This window comes from Protobothrops mucrosquamatus, unplaced genomic scaffold (assembly GCF_001527695.2).
Source record: "Protobothrops mucrosquamatus isolate PMUCROS unplaced genomic scaffold, P.Mucros_1.0 scaffold344, whole genome shotgun sequence".
In the NCBI taxonomy this organism is placed as follows: domain Eukaryota; kingdom Metazoa; phylum Chordata; class Lepidosauria; order Squamata; family Viperidae; genus Protobothrops; species Protobothrops mucrosquamatus.
The window spans coordinates 64,022-81,905 of NW_015386681.1; the positions used below are offsets into that span (position 1 = coordinate 64,022).

General features: G+C 46.5%; 1 protein-coding gene across 1 annotated transcript in view; it reads left to right on the forward strand.

The window, feature by feature from the left end:
• The window catches only part of PDE2A (phosphodiesterase 2A), an 80,611-nt gene that overhangs the window by 41,179 nt on the left and 21,548 nt on the right, over window positions 1–17,884 (forward strand). The window contains exons 10-15 of the mRNA XM_015815472.1: window positions 2,533–2,601; window positions 3,696–3,826; window positions 5,090–5,201; window positions 11,480–11,519; window positions 13,625–13,688; window positions 15,530–15,608. Of these exons, the coding sequence (XP_015670958.1) occupies window positions 2,533–2,601; window positions 3,696–3,826; window positions 5,090–5,201; window positions 11,480–11,519; window positions 13,625–13,688; window positions 15,530–15,608 (495 nt within the window). The remainder of the gene's footprint in view (window positions 1–2,532; window positions 2,602–3,695; window positions 3,827–5,089; window positions 5,202–11,479; window positions 11,520–13,624; window positions 13,689–15,529; window positions 15,609–17,884) is intronic.

The following is a 17,884-nucleotide window of genomic DNA, read 5'->3' on the forward strand; positions in this document are numbered from 1 at the left end:
GGACTAGAACTCCCCGTCTCCTGGCGATTGGCCCAAAGTCACCCAGTTGGCTTTCATGCCTGAGGCGGGACTAGAATTCACTTCTCCTGGCGATTGGCCCAAAGTCACCCAGCCGGCTTTCATGCCTAAGGCAGGACTAGAACTCCCCGTCTCCTGGCGATTGGCCCAAAGTCACCCAGTTGGCTTTCATGCCTGAGGCGGGACTAGAACTCCCCGTCTCCTGGTGATTGGCCCAAAGTCACCCAGTTGGCTTTCATGCCTGAGGCGGGACTAGAACTCTCCGTCTCCTGGTGATTGGCCCAAAGTCACCCAGCTGGCTTTCAAGCCTAAGGCGGGACTAGAACTCCTGCTTTCTACCCCTTTGCCTTAACCACTAGAACAAACCAAACATCAGACATATTTACAAATAGGGGAGAACTTTTTATTACCTTAAAACAATTCCATAAAATAATATAAGCAATTCCCCTAGCTCAAGGGTAGGTAATATTGGCTCTTTTATGACTGGTGGACTTCAACTCCCAGAATTCCTCAGCCAGCATGGCTCAGCTTGGAAACCTCTCCCTTTCCCCTCAGCATGGCTGGCTCAGGAATTCTGGGAGTTGAAGTCCACAAGTCATGAAGGGGCCAAATTTTTCCCCATGCTGGCTGAGGAATTCTGGGAGTTGAAGTCCACCAGTCATGAAGGGTCCATAGTTCTCCCATGCTGGCTGAGGAATTCTGGGAGTTGAAGTCCCCAAGTCATGAAGGGGCCATAGTTCCCCCATGCTGACTCAGGAATTCTGGGAGTTGAGGTCCATGAGTCATGAAGGGTCCATAGTTCTCCCATGCTGGCTCAGGAATTCTGGGAGTTGAAGTCCAGGAGTCATGAAGGGGCCATAGTTCCCCCATGCTGGCTCGGGAATTCTGGGAGTTGAAGTCCACGAGTCATAAAAGAGCCAAGGCTGCCTACCCCTGCCCTAGCTGTAGATGTGTGTGATGTCATGATGCCAATATGAAAGAGTCCTGTTGTGTTGTCTCCTGCTTTTTCCCAAACTGGAACCCCTTTGGAATTGGTTACAAACAGAGCAACGGCTTATTCCAGATCCCATCAGTCAGTCCAAAGTTAATTAAGTCTTGTCAAATCTCGGTGACTTAACTCTCAGGATTAAGAAATCGAGAAGAACATCTGTGACATTTTTGCTTGAAGCCCCTCAGCGTTGAGGCTCTCCTGCCGGAAATCCCATAAAATTAAAACGGGAGAAGATGAGCATTTGTTTCTGGATTTGCCTTTATTGTGGCTTGCGAGGGGCCCTTGGTGCGCTCCGAGCTGGCTTGTTTTTATTTTTATTTTTGCAGATATTTCATTACCCAAACTAGCTAACGTCACCCCCTCGCGCTGATGATGTTACCTACTTGGGTAATGAAATGTCTACAAGAAAACAAGCTCGGGGAGCACCAAGGATCCCACATTTCAACCCCAATCTACAAATACTCTCCTTTGTTGGATGATGGTTTGTTGGCCATGGCCCCCTCCAGCAATTTTAAGCAGCTTACACCTCATGGGATCGTACAACGGGCAAGAAAATGGTCAATTCTAATTGTTATCAGGTCAGGGAATCCGATTAAGACCCAAATCGGTTCTGGCTTCCATTTATTGTACACCTTTCGTTCTGAAGACTATTTTTGGTTGACTTGGCAACCTGAAGACGTGTGGACTTCAACTCCCAGAATTCCTCAGCCAGCATGCCTAGCTGAGGAATTCTGGGAGTTGAAGTCCAGGGGTCTTCCAACTTGGCCCTTTGATGACTTGTGGACTTCAACTCCCAGAATTCCTCAGCCAGCATGCCTAGCTGAGGAATTCTGGGAGTTGAAGTCCAGGGGTCTTCCAACTTGGCCCTTTGATGACTTGTGGACTTCAACTCCCAGAATTCCTCAGCCAGCGTGCCTAGCTGAGGAATTCTGGGAGTTGAAGTCCAGGGGTCTTCAAACTTGGCCCTTTGTTGACTTGTGGACTTCAACTCTCAGAATTCCTCAACCAGCGTGCACACTGGCTGAGGAATTCTGGGAGATGAAGTCCACAAGTCATCAAAGGGCCAGGTTTGAAGACCCCTGCTCTAACCATTGATAAAATAGGTCCCAAGTTTGAAAATATTCTGTTTCTTCTTTTTCTTTCAACCTTAAAGTAAGTCTGTCCATTTCCGCACGGCCTAGTGTTTTTTTTAAATTATTTCTTCTTCTGGCACTGTTTCTTCGTTCTTCCAGAATTGTGCAAATATAATTCTTGCCGCTGTTATCGCATGTAAAATCAAGTATGCACTTCGCTGATCACGTTTTTCTGGCATTATACCTAGTTAAAAAAAAAAATCAGGTTGATAATCTATTGTGTTTCTCTAACATTTTTTCTAACCCCGTGTGAATTTTTGTCCAAGATCTCCTGGCTTTAACACACGTCCACCACGGTTTCCTTGCTCTGAAGTCCTGTCTCCATCTTGGTCTCTATGTTTGACTGTTCCTACGAACTCTCTTCTCTCTCTCTTTTTTTCCCCCACCCAGTTAACAGTTGGACATTTGGGAAAAGTTGTGGAAGAGAAGCAATCTTTTATCCTGAAAGACATCAGCTTGGTAGGTCCATCAGAAAAAGAGGGTTTGGGTTCATCCCTTCTGGGTCCTCAACTTCCCACAGTTCATTTAGTGGCCGTTCCAACTTCCAACGGCACAGAAAAAAGGGACTTATAGTAGTGGCCAAAATTGTGGAAACCTTTTGGGAAAAGCGTATTTTTGAGGTTCGATGGCTAATAACACCACTTTTTTTGGAATAGTACCATAAAATTATATATCAATGGAAAGATCGTTTAATCAAGAATGTAATGCAACAAAGTTTGTTCAATTATCTGCACTGTATTCTACGCAAAGTTGTAGCCAAATAACCAGAAAAAGGAATCACAACTTGCTTAGGTTGATGTCAGGTAGCTTTCCTTCCTCTGATTGTAGCCAATGAGCATGAGTGTTCAGAGAGCCAATCGGGTGTCATCTTGTTTTGGCCATGAGCCAATCAGATCACAATAGGATCCGGTTATTGATGTCATGTATTGAAGCCGAGAGGAGGACATTTGTCAGTGTGTTATGTGATGGCTATCAAGTCATTTGGGGTTGTTTTTTTTGTGTTCTTTCATTTAGTGAGCTTGTAAAAAGTCATAAAATTAAAGTAATGGTGCAAAGAGTTGACTGGTGGCCCAGAAAGCGATATAAAATAGTATTATTAAGTGAACGAGGCTACAGTTATAAAGAAATTAGAAGAAAAATGGGTGGAAACTTAACCAAAGGTGGCATTTCTATTGTACACTTTCCCCAAAAGGTTTCCACAATTTTGGCCACTCCTGTACAACCGTTTCCCACATGGACGTCCATTGCAGCATCCCCACGGTCACGTGATCAAAATTCAGATGCTTGGCAACGGAGCAGGGGGCTGGACTAGGAGACCTCCCAGGTCCCTTCCGACTCCAATTCTGTTATTCTGACTCATATTTAGGACAGTCACAACGTCCCGGGGGGGTCCACGTGATCCCCTTTTGCCACTTTCTGACATGCCAAGTCAATGGGGGAAGCCGGATTCTCTTAACGGCCATGTTGCTAACTTAACATCTGCAGTGATTCGTTTAACGGCGGTGGCTAGAATGATGGCTGGTTCGCACCGACGTTCTCCTCTTTCGTTCCAGGAAGAGCACAAGCAGTTGAACACCATGCTGGGCTTTGAGGTGACCTCCATGCTGTGCGTCCCTGTGGTCAGCCGAGCCACCTCCCAAGTGGTGGCCTTGGCCTGTGCCTTCAACAAGCTTGGTGGCGAAAGGTGAGTTGGGGACTCGGTGGTACTCAGGGGAGCAGGAAGAAGAATCCCTTCCTGCTTCTCCTTGGGAGATGACTTAAGCATCGGCCCTCAACTGTGAGCCCTGTGGGGGTGAATAACAGAATGACAGAGTTGGAAGGGATCTTGGAGGTCATCTAGTCCAACCCCCTGCTCAGGCAGGAGACCCTATGCCATTTCAGACAAGGGTTTGTCCAGCCTCTTCTTCAAAACTTCCAGTGTTGGAGCATTCACCGCTTCTGGAGGCAGGTGGTTCCACTGGTTAATTGTTCTAACTGTCAGGAAGTTTCTCCTTAGTTCTAAGTTGTTTCTCTCCTTGATGAGTTGTCTGTCTGTCTTTCTTTCTTTTTCTTTCTTTCTTTCTTTCTTTCTTTCTTTCTTTCTTTCTTTTTTCTTTCTTTTTTCTTTCTTTTTTCTTTCTGTCTTTCTTTTTCTTTCTTTTTCTTTCTTTCTTTCTCTTTTTTCTTTCTCTTTCTTTTTCTTTCTTTCTCTTTCTTTCTTTCTGTCTTTTTCTTTCTTTCTTTCTTTTTTCTTTCTTTCTTTCTTTCTTTTTCTTTCTTTATAATAATAACAACAATAAAGTTGGAAGGGACCTTGGAAGTCATCTAGTCCAACCCCCTGCTCAGGCAGGAAACCCTATACCATTTCGGGCAAATGGCTGTCCAGTCTCTTCTTAAAAACTTCCAGTGTTGGAGCATTCACCACTTCTGGAGGCAGGTTGTTCCACTGGTTAATTATTCTAACTGTCAGGAAGTTTCTCCTTAGTTCTAGGTTGCTTCTCTCCTTGATTAGTTTCCACCCGTTGCTTCTTGTCCTGCCTTCTTCAGGCGCTTTGGAGGATAGGTGGACCCCCCCCTTCTTTGGGGCAGCCCCTGAGATACTGGAAGGCTGCTATCATGTTATCCTTAGTCCTTCTCTTCATTAAGCTAGACATACCCAATTCCAGCAACTGTTCTTCGTATGTTTTAGCCTCCAGTCCCCTGATCATCTTTGTTACTCCTTCTTCACGAGGCCACTGGACTTTTCTGGTTTTTCTTTGAAGACCTTTTGCTTCCCACCCAAGAAGCTTCTTCTGCTCTTCACCCCAGAGCTGAAGAAGCTTCTTGGATGAGAAGCGAAAGGCCTTCAAAGAAAAACCAGAAAGTCCCGTGGCCTCTTGAAAAAAAAGCACCTTTGGGACAACCAGGACCTGGATAATGGAGAATCTCCATGGACAACATCTTTGTTGCTCTTCTCTGTTCCCCACAGCTACACTGAAGCTGATGTCTACAAAATCCAGCATTGCTTCTGCTACACTTCCACGGTGCTGACCAGCACGCTGGCCTTCCAGAAGGAGCAGAAACTCAAGTGGGAGTGTCAGGTAAGGGGTACACCCACCTGTCCTTGGCCTTCATTATCCCCAGGTTGTCCTGAGAACAAAACTCATATTCTTTGAGGTCCATCTGCCAAGTGGGACACATCTGGAATGAAGAGGTTCCTCAGAGCTGTCCAAATGACTGTCCAATCTCTTCTTAAAGACTTCCAGTGTTGGAGCATTCACCGCTTCTGGAGGCAGGTTGTTCCACTGGTTAATTATTCTCACTGTCAGGAAATTCCTCCTTAATTCCAGGTTGCTTCTCTCCTTGATGAGTTTCCATCCGTTGCTTCTTGTCCTGCCTTCAGGCGCCTTGGAGAATAGCTTGACTCCCTCTTCTTTGGGGCAGCCCCTGAGATACTGGAAGGCTGCTATCATGTCCCCCCTCGTCCTTCTCTTCATTAAATTAGACATGCCCAATTCCAGCAGCCGAATTCTTGCTTTCCCTTCCTCCTTCCTTCCTTCCTTCCTTCCTTCCTTCCTTCCTTCCTTCCTTCCTTCCTTCCTTCCTTCCTTCCTTCCTTCCTTCCTTCCTTCCTCTCTCTTTCTTTCTTTCTCTCTTTCTCTCTCTCTCTTTTTCACACACACACACAAACACACTCACACTCACACAAAGACAGGACTTTTCAGCTTCCAACCTGCACACAACCCCTTGATTTCCTTTGGGCCAGCCATGTACTCAGGGCTCCCTCTGGCGGTGCTGTTTGGAACAATATTGCATGCCTTTGGTACCGTTCACTCTTCCCTTAAACCAGTGGTTCTCAACCTTTTTAATGCCGTGACCCCAACCGGTTGTAAGTCGAGGACTAAACCGGTCGTAAGTCGAGGACTACCCAACCGGTCGTAAGTCGCGGACTTTCCCTGCCCGGGAGCGCAGCGCATGCGTGGTTCCGCCCCCTGCGCCGGCCGAGGCGTAGCTGGCAAGCGGCAGAGACGGAGCAGGCCGACCACCAGCTGGCCCAGCCCAAGGGAGGTAAGGCACCCGCCGGAAAAGGGGAAAAAATGGCGGACAAAAAAAATGGCAGACAAAAAAAATGGCGGACAGCCTTGCTTGGCGACCCCCGTGAAATCCAGCTAGCTGGGGTTTACCCCAGGGCTGGGTGTCCAACTCTTGGTGACGGAATTTGTCGACGTCGAATAAGTGGTTTACGATTAAATAACATTTAACCCAATGTCCGTTTAATAATAGCTTTCTTAGATACGGTCACCAAGAGTTGGACACCCAGCCCTGGGGTAAACCCCAGCTAGCTGGTATTCATGGGGGTCGCCAAGCAAGGATGTCCGCCATTTTTTTTGTCCGCCATTTTTTTCCCCTTTTCCGGCGGGTGCCTTACCTCCCTTGGGCTGGGCCAGCTGGTGGTCGGCCTGCTCCGTCTCTGCCGCTTGCCAGCTACGCCTCGGCCAGCGCAGGGGGCGGAACCACGCATGCGCGGCGCTCCCGGGCAGGGAAAGTCCTCGACTTGCGACCGGTTGGGTAGTCCTCGACTTACGACCGGTTTAGTCCTCGACTTACGACCGGTTTAGTCCTCGACTTACGACCGGTTGGGGTCGCGGCATTAAAAAGGTTGAGAACCACTGATCTATGCGGTCACTGAGAGCGGACAGCAGCTCGATGGCCCATAATCAATCCACTTGATTGCAAATGCATTTAGGGACTGAGCTGGTGGATTAAGGAACCTGGAATGGTTCCTACCTTCGCACAACACAGAATAACAGAGTTGGAAGGGACCTTGGAGGTCTTCTAGTCCAACCCCCTGCTCAAGCAGGAGACCCTATACCATTCCAGGCAAGTGACTGTCCAGTCTCTTCTTAAAAACCTCCAGTGATGGAGCGCCCACGATTTCTGGAGGCCAGCTGTTCCACTGGTTAATTGTTCTCACTGTCAGGAAACTCCTCCTTAATTCCAGGCTGCTTCTCTCCTTGATTAGTTTCCATCCGTTGCTTCTTGACTTTAGGTGGATACCCCCCCCTCTTCTTTGTGGCAGCCCCTCAAATATTGGAAGATGCTCTATCCATTTCCACACAGGCCAGTATTTTCTTAATCATCTCTTCACCCAATGGTATTTTTTCCTTTTTCCAGTGCTGAGCAAATACAATCCTCGCTGCCGTGAATACATGTAAAGTAAAATATACACTTTGTTTATCATTTTTTTTCTGAAATTATACCTAGTAAAAAGAGTTCAGGTTTAAAATCTGTGTGTTTCCCTAACATGTTTTCTAACCAAGTATGTGTGTTTGTCCAAATTTTCTTTTGCTTTAACACACATCCACCACAAGAATCAAGATCACGTGAAGTGTTAATACCACTTTACAAGGCCTTGGTAAGGCCGCACTTGGAATACGGCATCCAGTTTTGGTCACCACAATGTAAAAAAGATGCTGAGACTCTAGAAAGAGTGCAGAGAAGAGCAACAAAGAGGATCAGGGGACTGGAGGCTAAAACATATGAGGAACGGTTGATGGAATTGGGTATGTCTCGTTTAATGAAGAGAAGGACGAGGGGGGACATGATAGCAGTCTTCCAGTATCTCAGGGGCTGCCCCAAAGAAGAGGCAGTCAAGCTGTTCTCCAAAGCGCCCGAAGGCAGGACAAGAAGCAACGGATGGAAACTCATCAAGGAGAGAAGCAACCTGGAACTAAGGAGAAACTTCCTGACAGTGAGAACAATTAACCAGTGGAACAACCTGCCTCCAGAAGCGGTGAATGCTCCAACACTGGAAGTTTTTAAGAAGAGACTGGGCAGCCATTTGTCTGAAATGGTATAGGGTCTCCTGCCTGAGCAGGGGGTTGGACTAGATGACCTCCAAGGTCCCTTCCAACTTTATTATTATTATTAGTAGTAGTAGTATTGTGATAATGGGTACCAGGTTTTGGCTACACTGAGAATTAAAGAAAAAGAAGATACAGAATATGTTCAAACATGGAACCTATTCTATCAATGGCTGGAAAAACAGGATAGAGAGTAAACTTAATTGGTATTACTAAGCCTAATAAATTAACCCAGGCAACACATTGTTGATTAAGCACTAAGGAATTGTAATAACATTAAATTAATAAAATATTATATAAAAAAAATATTGGAAGAGGCTAGCTATCATGTCAAAAGTTCCTTCTTTTCATTAAACTGGACATACCCAATTCCCATACCCAATGGATGGCTGTGAAAGTTGGACCGTAAGAAAGGCTGAGCGCCAAAGGATGGAGGTCTTTGAACTCTGGTGCTGGAGAAGACTCCTGCAAGTCCCCTGGACTGCAAGGCGATCCAACCGGTCGGTCCTAGAGGAGATCAACCCCGACTGCTCTTTAGAAGGCCAGATCCTGAAGTTGAAACTCAAGTCCTTTGGCCACCTAATGAGAAGGAAGGACTCACTGGAGAAGAGCCTGATGCTGGGAAAGATGGAGGGCAAGAGAAGAAGGGGACGACAGAGAAGGAGGGGGCTGAATGGAGTCCCTGAAGCAGCAGGTGTGAGCTTCAATGGACTCCAGAAGATGGCAGAGGACAGGAAGGCCTGGAGGAACGTTGTCCATGGGGTCACGATGGGTCGGACACGACTTCGCAACTAACGACAACAATGGAAGTGAATGTTGGACTCTGAAGAAGCAGGAGAGAAAGAAGATGGAGGGGTTTGACCTTTGAGGTTGGAGGAGACTCCTGAGAAGACCCTCCCTTCTAGCACTGATGATGTCACCTATGTGGGTCATGAAACATGTGCAAGAAAACCACCAAGCTCAGAGAGCACCAAGGACCCCACAGTCCTTCCTTCCTTCCTTCCTTCCTTCCTTCCTTCCTTTCTTCCTTCCTTTCTTCCTTTCTTCCTTTCTTCCTTTCTTCCTTCTAGCACTGATGATGTCACCTAGTTGGGTCACGAAATGTCTCCAAGACATCTCTTCTTGCTTCATCCATTTCAGATGGACTGGAGAAAGATGGTCCTGCCTCATAAACTGCTGATCGAAGGGTAGGCAAAGAAGCAACACAAAATGGCTTTCGGTTTGAGGTGGTGGATAACCAGGGTTAGAATCGAGAGCGGGGAGATGGCAGAAGCTGGCTACAGACTAGGGCTTGACAGAAGAGTTCTGAAGAAGATGCTTGGAGAAGCTTCTTGGAGAAGATGCTCAGATACCCAAAAGTCTCCGTGCCACCAAAGATCAGAACAAGACAAGCTGTTCTGTGCGGTCTACTTTGGGATGCCTGAGAGTCCCCTGGACTGCAAGGCGATCCAACCGGTCGGTCCTAGAGGAGATCAACCCCGACTGCTCTTGAGAAGGCCAGATCCTGAAGTGGAAACTCAAGGACTTTGGCCACCTAATGAGAAGGAAGGACTCCCTGGAGAAGAGCCTGATGCTGGGAAAGATGGAGGGCAAGAGAAGAAGGGGACGACAGAGAAGGAGGTGGCTGGATGGAGTCCCTGAAGCAGCTGGTGTGAGCTTCAATGGACTCCAGAAGATGGTAGAGGACAGGAAGGCCTGGAGGAATGTGGTCCATGGGGTCGCGATGGGTCGGACAGGACTTCGCAACTAACAACAACACCCAATTCCTACAACCATTATTCATTTGTTTTAGCCTCCAGCCCCCTAATCATCTTTGTTGCTCTTCTCCATACTCTTTCCACAGTCTCAGCATGTTTTTGGTATCGTGGCAACCATAACTGGATAAGTAAGTCAACATCCTTGACTCACTTATGGAATGGAGCCATTTTTTTCATATTCTCGCAACAGACTGAAGCAGAAACTCACTCCAACAGCTAGATTGGCACCAGACACTCAGAGAACAAACAGCAGCTTAACGAGAGGCGTGTCAACCAAGCTTCCTGTGTTGTGTGGATGCAGATGTGGGACTTCACCTGAAGGGGTCAAGCTTGCAGGTCTCAGGACATGGGGATAATAAAATTGGTTCATGCGCCTGTTTAAAATTTTTAAACTGCCTGACAGCCGAAGCTTTTTACAATAAAAAGACAGTTAAACCCATAAAAATCAAATAAAGTGCAAAATAAAGACATCACACAATGCAAACTAGACAGCTGCAAGGCAGTCATTCAAAGACTCAAACAATGTACATTAAAATGTCATTAAAATACAATTAAGCCAGTTAAAAAGCAAGGGAGACTAGAAAGGCAGTCATCTAAATCTCAAAAACATAGGACATAAATACAATTAAAGTAAGATTAAGATGTCTAGGAAAATAGAAAAATCTTCCCCCAGGGTGAGAATGACGGGAATGGGGGTGCCAGGATGCCACATATGGGGTGCCACCACAGAAAAAGCTCTCCTGGTTGCAGAGACCCACCTCACCAGCTTTATGTGGGGGATGGGGTAGATCTGGGGGAAGGTCTTGATTGAAAGATCTTTAGATCCAGATAGGAGAAGATGCTCCTTCAGATAAGCTGGTCTTCAGTTGTTGGGACTTTTGAAGATCAAACTAAGATGGTCTTCAGTTGTTGGGACATTTGAAGATCAAAATAAGATGGTCTTCAGTTGTTGGGACTGTTGAAGATCAAACTAAGATGGTCTTCAGCTGTTGGGACTTTTGAAGATCAAAATAAGATGGTCTTCAGCTGTTGGGACTTTTGAAGATCAAACTAAGATGGTCTTCAGCTGTTGGGACTTTTGAAGATCAAAATAAGATGGTCTTCAGCTGTTGGGACTTTTGAAGATCAAAATAAGATGGTCTTCAGCTGATGGGGCTTTTGAAGATCAAACTAAGATGGTCTTCAGTTGTTGGGACTTTTGAAGGTCAAAACCCACTGAACTTCTGCAAGGTTTAGAGATATCTCCTGTAGGCTGGCATCTCAGACCTCAAGAAGAATGGTTGAAGGCATGGGGTATGTCTAGTCTAATGAAAAGAAGGACCAGGGCTGACATGATAGCAGTCTTCCAGTATTTGAGGGGTGGCCACAAAGAAGTGGGGGGTCTATCTGGTCTCCAAAGCACTTGAGGGCAGGACAAGAAGCAACGGATGGAAACCAATCAAGGAGAGAAGCAACCTGGAATTAAGGAGAAACTTCCTGACAGGGAGGACAATTCATCAGTGGAACAACCTGCCTCCAGAAGCGGTGAATGCTCCATCACTGGAGGCTTTCAAGAAGAGATTGGACAATGGTCTAGGGTTCCCTGTCTGAGCAGGGGGTTGGACTAGAAGACCTCCAAGGTCCCTTCCAACTCCGTTAACTCAGTTATTCGGACCAACCTGGGATTGGGATAAGAGGCGGCGTGCGTCCTTTCCAAAAACGCAACGTTGGTCCTTGGCAAGAACGGGGGCGTTCACCTCTCTTTCTTCTTCTCCTCAGGCTCTTTTGCAAGTGGCCAAGAACCTCTTCACTCACCTGGGTAGGTATCCAAGACCATCCAGCACCAGCCAAGGACAGGAGAAAGAAACCAGGGCCTGACATAGGACATCTCTGCTTACAGATCCACCACTTAAGAGATTCTACTGATGATTTGGCCTCATTGAAATTGGGGGTGGGTGGGCTGGCCGGGGTTACTTTCCAGTGGAGGTGGGATGGGAATAAAGCTCCTCTCCCCCCCCCCAGAAGATATATGTCTGAGGTCCACCAGACGGTCCTCTGAGCTTCTCCCCACTTCATTTCCCTTTCAGATGATGTGCTGGACCAGTTTTAGCCATCTGGTCCATTAAATAGCTAGCTTAGGAATTGAGAACTGTGTTAGAGCTTTTAGCATTGAAAGGGTTAAACGCTGCCTCCTTAAGAGGTGGCCTCTGGGAAATGTAGTCTAGTTGTCAGTCAGTCCTATATCTTGTCTAGTCAGTGGGAGGGGCTTCAAAGTTGATTACAGGATGTCCTGGCTACGTGCCAGGCTTGTAAAAGCCTTTGTTTTAATCAAGTATCATGCAAGTATCGATTGGCATCCGTAACCACGCCTAGCTGAGATGGGGAATTATTCCTTTTTACTTTTAATGAAGAGAAGGACGAGGGGGGACAGGATAGCAGCCTTCCAGTATCTCAGGGGCTGCCCCAAAGAAGAGGGAGTCAAGCTATTCTCCAAAGCCCCTGAAGGCAGGACAAGAAGCAACGGATGGAAACTAACCAAGGAGAGAAGCAACCTAGAACTAAGGAGAAACTTCCTGACTGTGAGAACAATTAACCAGTGGAACCACCTGCCTCCAGAAGCGGTGAATGCTCCAACACTGGAAGCTTTTAAGAAGAGACTGGACAGCCCTTTGTCCGAAATGGTATAGGGTTTCCTGCCTGAGCAGGGGGTTGGACTTGATGACCTCCAAGGTCCCTTCCAACTTTATTATTATGATGATGATTATTATTACTTTTCTGGAATGTAGACTGAGATGCGTCATAGTCCTGACCCAGATAGCGTAAACTCCGCGAGATGGTTTTAAACAAGTATTTATTGTCCAGGAATTCTAAGCAGAGACTTCTTTTGCAGTAGATACATCCGGTCATATTTATATAATAATAATAATAATAATAATAATAATAATAATAATAATAATAATAATAATAATAATAATAATAATAGTAGTAGTAGTAGTAGTAGTAGTAGTAGTAGTAATAATAATAATAATAATAATAATAATAATAATAATAATAATAATAATAATAATAATAAAGTTATTCGTATCTGTCCATTCTCGCAGGTAAAAAGGGAATAATTCCCCATCTCAGCTAGGCATGATTACGGATGCCAATCGATGCGTGCATCCAGTGGAGGTGGGGTGGGAATAAAGCTTCCCCCCCCCAGAAGATACAGTAGTGGCCAAAATTGTGGAAACCTTTTGGGAAAAAGTGTATTTTTGAGGTCTGATGGCTAATAACACCACTTTTGGGGGGGGAGTAGTACCATAAAATTATATATCAATGGAAAGATCATTTAATCAAGAATGTAATGCGACAAAGTTTGTTCAATTATCTGCACTGCATCCTATGAAAAGTGATAGCCAAATAACCAGAAAAAGGAAGCACAACTTGCTCAGGTTGATCTCAGGTAGCTTTCCTTCCTCCGATGGTAGCCAATGAGCGTGAGTGCTTAGAGACCCAATCAGGTGTCATCTTGTTTTGGCCATGAGCCAATCAGATCACGGTAGGATCCAGTGATTGATATCCTGTATTGAAGCCGAGAGGAGGACATTGGTCAGTGTGTTATGTGATGGCTATCAAGTCGGTTGGGGTTTTTTTTGTGTGTTCTTTCATTGAGTGAGGTTGTAAAATGTAATAAAATTAAAGTAATAGTGCAAAGAGTTGACCGGTCGCCCAGAAAGTGATGTTAAAATAGTATTATTAAGCGAACGAGGCTGCAGTTATAAAGAAATTGGAAGAAAAACGGGTGGAAACTGAACCAAAGGGGGCATTTCTACTGGACGCTTTTCCCAAAAGGTTTTCCACAATTTTGGCCACTGCTGTAGATGTCTGAGGTCCACCAGACGGTCCTCTGAACCCCTCTCCACTTTCTTTCCCATTCAGATGACGTTTCGGTGCTGCTGCAGGAGATCATCACGGAAGCCAGGAATCTCAGCAACGCCGAAATGTGGGTCTTCTCCTGGGCAGGAGGGCCTAATGGTCACATCTGGGCCCCTTGTGGGGGCGGCCTTCACGAGGAACAGCTAAAACAACCCTGCGGGGTGGGGCGGTGTCTCTGGATTGCTCCTAGAGGCTGCAAATCCTGGAGGGGAGAGCGTGGGCGTTGTCTATGTTTTATATACTTAAGTTTTATTTAAAGACATTTCCTGGATGGTTCTACTAGTAATTTGTGACTCCCAGTGGAGAACATTAGTCAAAAACAGAGAGTTTAAAAAAAAACATGGGCAGGCAGGGAGGGAGGAGGAGGAGGGAAGATGGAAAGAAGGAAGGGAGGAAGAAAGAGGGAGGGAGGATGGAAAGGAAGGAATGGGGGAAGAAGGAGGGAGAGGAGGAATGAAAGAGGAAGAGAGAGGGAGGAAAGAAGGAAGAGGGAGAGAAGGAGGGAAGATGGAAAGAAGGGAGGGAGGGAGGAAGAGGGAGGGAGGGAGGATGGAAAGGAAGGAATGGGGAAAGGAGGAGGGAGAGGAGGAATGAAAGAGGGAGAGAGGGAGGGAGGAAGGGACAGAGGGAGAGAAGGAGGGAAGATGGAAAGAAGGAAGAAAAATGGGGAGGAGGGAGGAAGGAAGGGAGGAACGAGTGAAAATAGAGAAGGAAAGAAGGAAGGGGGAGGAAGGAAGGGAAAGCAAGGAATGGAGGGTGGGATGAAAGAGGGAGTGGAAGGGAGGGAGAGAGGGAGAGAAGGAGGGAAGATGGAAAGAAGGAAGGAAGAAAAAAGGGAGAGGAAGGGAGGAAGGAAGGAAAGAGAAAAGAGGGAAAGAAGGAGGAAGGAAGGGCGAGAGGGAGAGAAGTAGGGAAGATGGAAAAAAAGAAGGGAGGAAGAAAAACAGGAAGGAAGGAAGGAAAGAGAGAAAAGAGAAGAAACAGGGTAGGGAAGAAATAGAAAAAACGCATCCTAGCCCTTCTCTGCACATAGGAGTAACTTTTGGAGTGGAGCATTGGTCCCAGACCTGCAGGAATGAGGGCAGCCATCCCTGCCAGGGCACCCCAGTTCCTCCTCCTCCTCCTCCTCCTCCTCCTCCTCCTCCAGTTCTCCTCCTCCTCCTCCTCCTCCTCTTCTTCTTCTTCTTCTTCTTCTTCTTCTTCTTCTTCTTCTTCCTCTTCCTCTTTCTCTTCCTCTTTCTCCTCCTTCCTCCCTCCTTTCTTCCTTCTTCCACTTCCTTCTTCTTCCTCTTCCTCCTCCTCCTCCTTCCTCCTTTTCCTTCTTTCTTCCTTCCACTTCCTCCTTCTCCTCCTCCTCCTCCTCCTCCTCTTCTTCTTCTTCTTCTCCTTCTCCTTCCTCCTTCCTTTCTTTCTTCCTTTCTTTCTACCTCCTTCTCCTTCCTTTCTTCCTTCCTCTTCTTCTTCCTCCTCCTTCTCCTTCCTTCCTTCCTCCTTTCTTCCTTCCTTTCTTTCTTTCTACCTCCTTCTCCTTCCTTCCTTTCTTCCTTCCTCTTCCTCTTCCTCTTCTCCTCCTCCTCCTCCTCCTTCTCTTTCTCCTTCCTTCCTCCTTCCTCCTTTCTTCCTTCCTCTTCTTCCTCCTCCTTCTCCTTCCTCCTTTCTTTCTTTCTACCTTCATCCTCCTCCTTCCTTCCTTTCTTCCTTCCTCTTCTTCTTCTTCTTCCTCCTCCTCCTTCTCCTTCCTTCCTTCCTTCCTTCCTGCCTTCCTCCTTTCTTTCTTTCTTTCTTCCTTCCTTCCTTCCTTCCTCTTCCTCCCCCTCCCCCTCCCCATCTCCCTCCCCCTCCCCCTCCGCTGTTTCCCACCTGCCAGGGTCTCTCCTCACCCTCTTCCCTCGCGGGATTCCCTTTCAGATGTTCGGTTTTCCTGCTGGACCGAAGCAATCACGAACTGGTGGCCAAGGTCTTCGACGGCGGAGTGGTGGATGACGAGGTGAGACAGGCAGGGGAACCGGAGGGCGAGAGGAAACGGAGGGGGGGCTGGACTAGAAGACCTCCCAGGTCCCTTCCAACTCGGTTATTCTGCCATTCGGAATGAAGGGGAGAAGGCATAACTCAGCTGGCCCACAACCCGGATCAGAAATCCCACTGCTAAGGAAGACGGTCGCGTGAGCCACGCCTGGTTTTAAGACCTTTTTTTCCCCCACAGTCGTTAAGCAGATCCATACCGTTGTTAAGTGAGTCAGGCGGCCGTTAAGCGAATCCAGCAATCCCCCCCCATTGACTTTGCTCATCAGAAGCCAGCTGGGAAGATCACAGATTGTGATTGCGTGACCCCCAGGATCCTGCAACGGTTGTCATGAGTTTATTTATTTTTATCAGTGACCACGGAGATGCGGCAACGGTCGTAACTGTGAAACGCAGTCCCTTTTTTCAGTGTTGTTGTAACTTCACCAAACAAACGGTCGTAATCCGAGGAATAGCTTTAAACCCAATTTCTTCTTCTGGAAGCTTTTAAGAAGAGACTGGACAGCCATTTGTCTGAAATGGTCTAGGGTTCCCTGCCTGAGCAGGGGGTTGGACTAAATGACCTCCAAGGTCCCTTCCAACTTCATCATCATCCATCATCATCATCATCATCATCATCATCATCATCATCATTATTATTATTATTATTAAGGTTGCAGATCTACCTGAAAGAAGGACGAAGGGAGGGGAGGGAATGGAGAAGGAGGGAAAGGCAGAGGGGGACAGAAGGAAGAAGAGTAAGGAGGAGGAGGAGGAGGAGGAGGAGGAGGAGGAGGAGGAGAAGGAGAAAAAGAGAAGGGAGGAGGAAGAGAAGGAAGAGTGGGGAGAGAGAGGGAAAGGCAGAGGGCGGAGGAGGAAGAGGAGGAGGGAGGGAGGGGGAGAGAAAGGGGGCAGAGGGCAAAAGAGGGAGAGGGAGAGGAGGGAAAGCCAGATTCACTTAACGACCGTGTTAGTAACGTAACAGCTGCTTTGATCCGCTTAACAACGCTGGCAAGGAAAGGTCATAAAATGGGGCAAAACTCGCTTAACAAATGTGTCACTTAGCAACATAAATTTGGGGCCCAATTATGGTCGTAAGTCAAGGACTACCTCTATTCCTAATAATAATAATAATAATAATAGTAATAATAATAATAATAATAATAATAATAATAATAATAATAACAACAACAACAACAACAACAACAACAACTCGATAGGCAGACAAAATGCCATATCCAGTCTGAACATCTGGCTGACTGTGCGATGATCAATAATAACAACAACAACAACAATAATAATAATAATAATATAGTTGTGCCTATTATTCCTCTTCTTATTCCTCTGCTCATTTGTGTCATGATAAGGTCTGCTTGCTCCCCAAATTACTGGAATGGCTGCCAAAATTCAAGAATTGTGCCTTTTTTCTCTCTCTCTCTCACGAGCGGTTGTTAAAAACACAGACTTGGGAGAAAAGAGAAGGGAAGCCCTTTTCAGAGCAGGAAATGTCAGGTTTCATCCCAGCTTAACCGACTTTCTCTCTTTGGTTTGAGCGCTTTGTAAATCTGGGTGTTGAGGTTTTGCAAGAAATAAATCTTTCCAAAAGCAATTTCCCTCCTTAGATGTTAACTTGTAAGTTATGAATGAGTTGCTTACCGACTTGGATAATTTATGGACAATTAAAGTGAAATATAGGCCATTTTTTTTTACTGAAATGGCCGTGTGTAACTGCTGTGTTCTCTCTCTCTGTCTCCACCAATATCTCTCAACCTGAGCAACTTTAAGATGCTGGCTGGGGGATTCTGGGAGTTGAAGTCCCCCCATCTTAAAGCATGCTATCTAGGGGATTCTGGGAGTTGAAGTCCATTCATCTTAAAGCATGCTGGCTGGGGGATTCTGGGAGTTGAAGTCCCCCCATCTTAAAGCATGCTATCTAGGGGATTCTGGGAGTTGGTCCATTCATCTTAAAGCATGCTGGCTGGGGACTTCTGGGAGTTGAAGTCCCCCCATCTTAAAGCATGCTATCTAGGGGATTCTGGGAGTTGAAGTCCATTCATCTTAAAGCATGCTGGCTGTGGAATTCTGGGAGTTGAAGTCCCCCCATCTTAAAGCATGCTGTCTAGGGGATTCTGGGAGTTGAGGTCCATCTTAAAGCATGCTGGCTGTGGAATTCTGGGAGTTGAAGTCCCCCCATCTTAAAGCATGCTGTCTAGGGGATTCTGGGAGTTGAAGTCCATTCATCTTAAAGCATGCTGGCTGGGG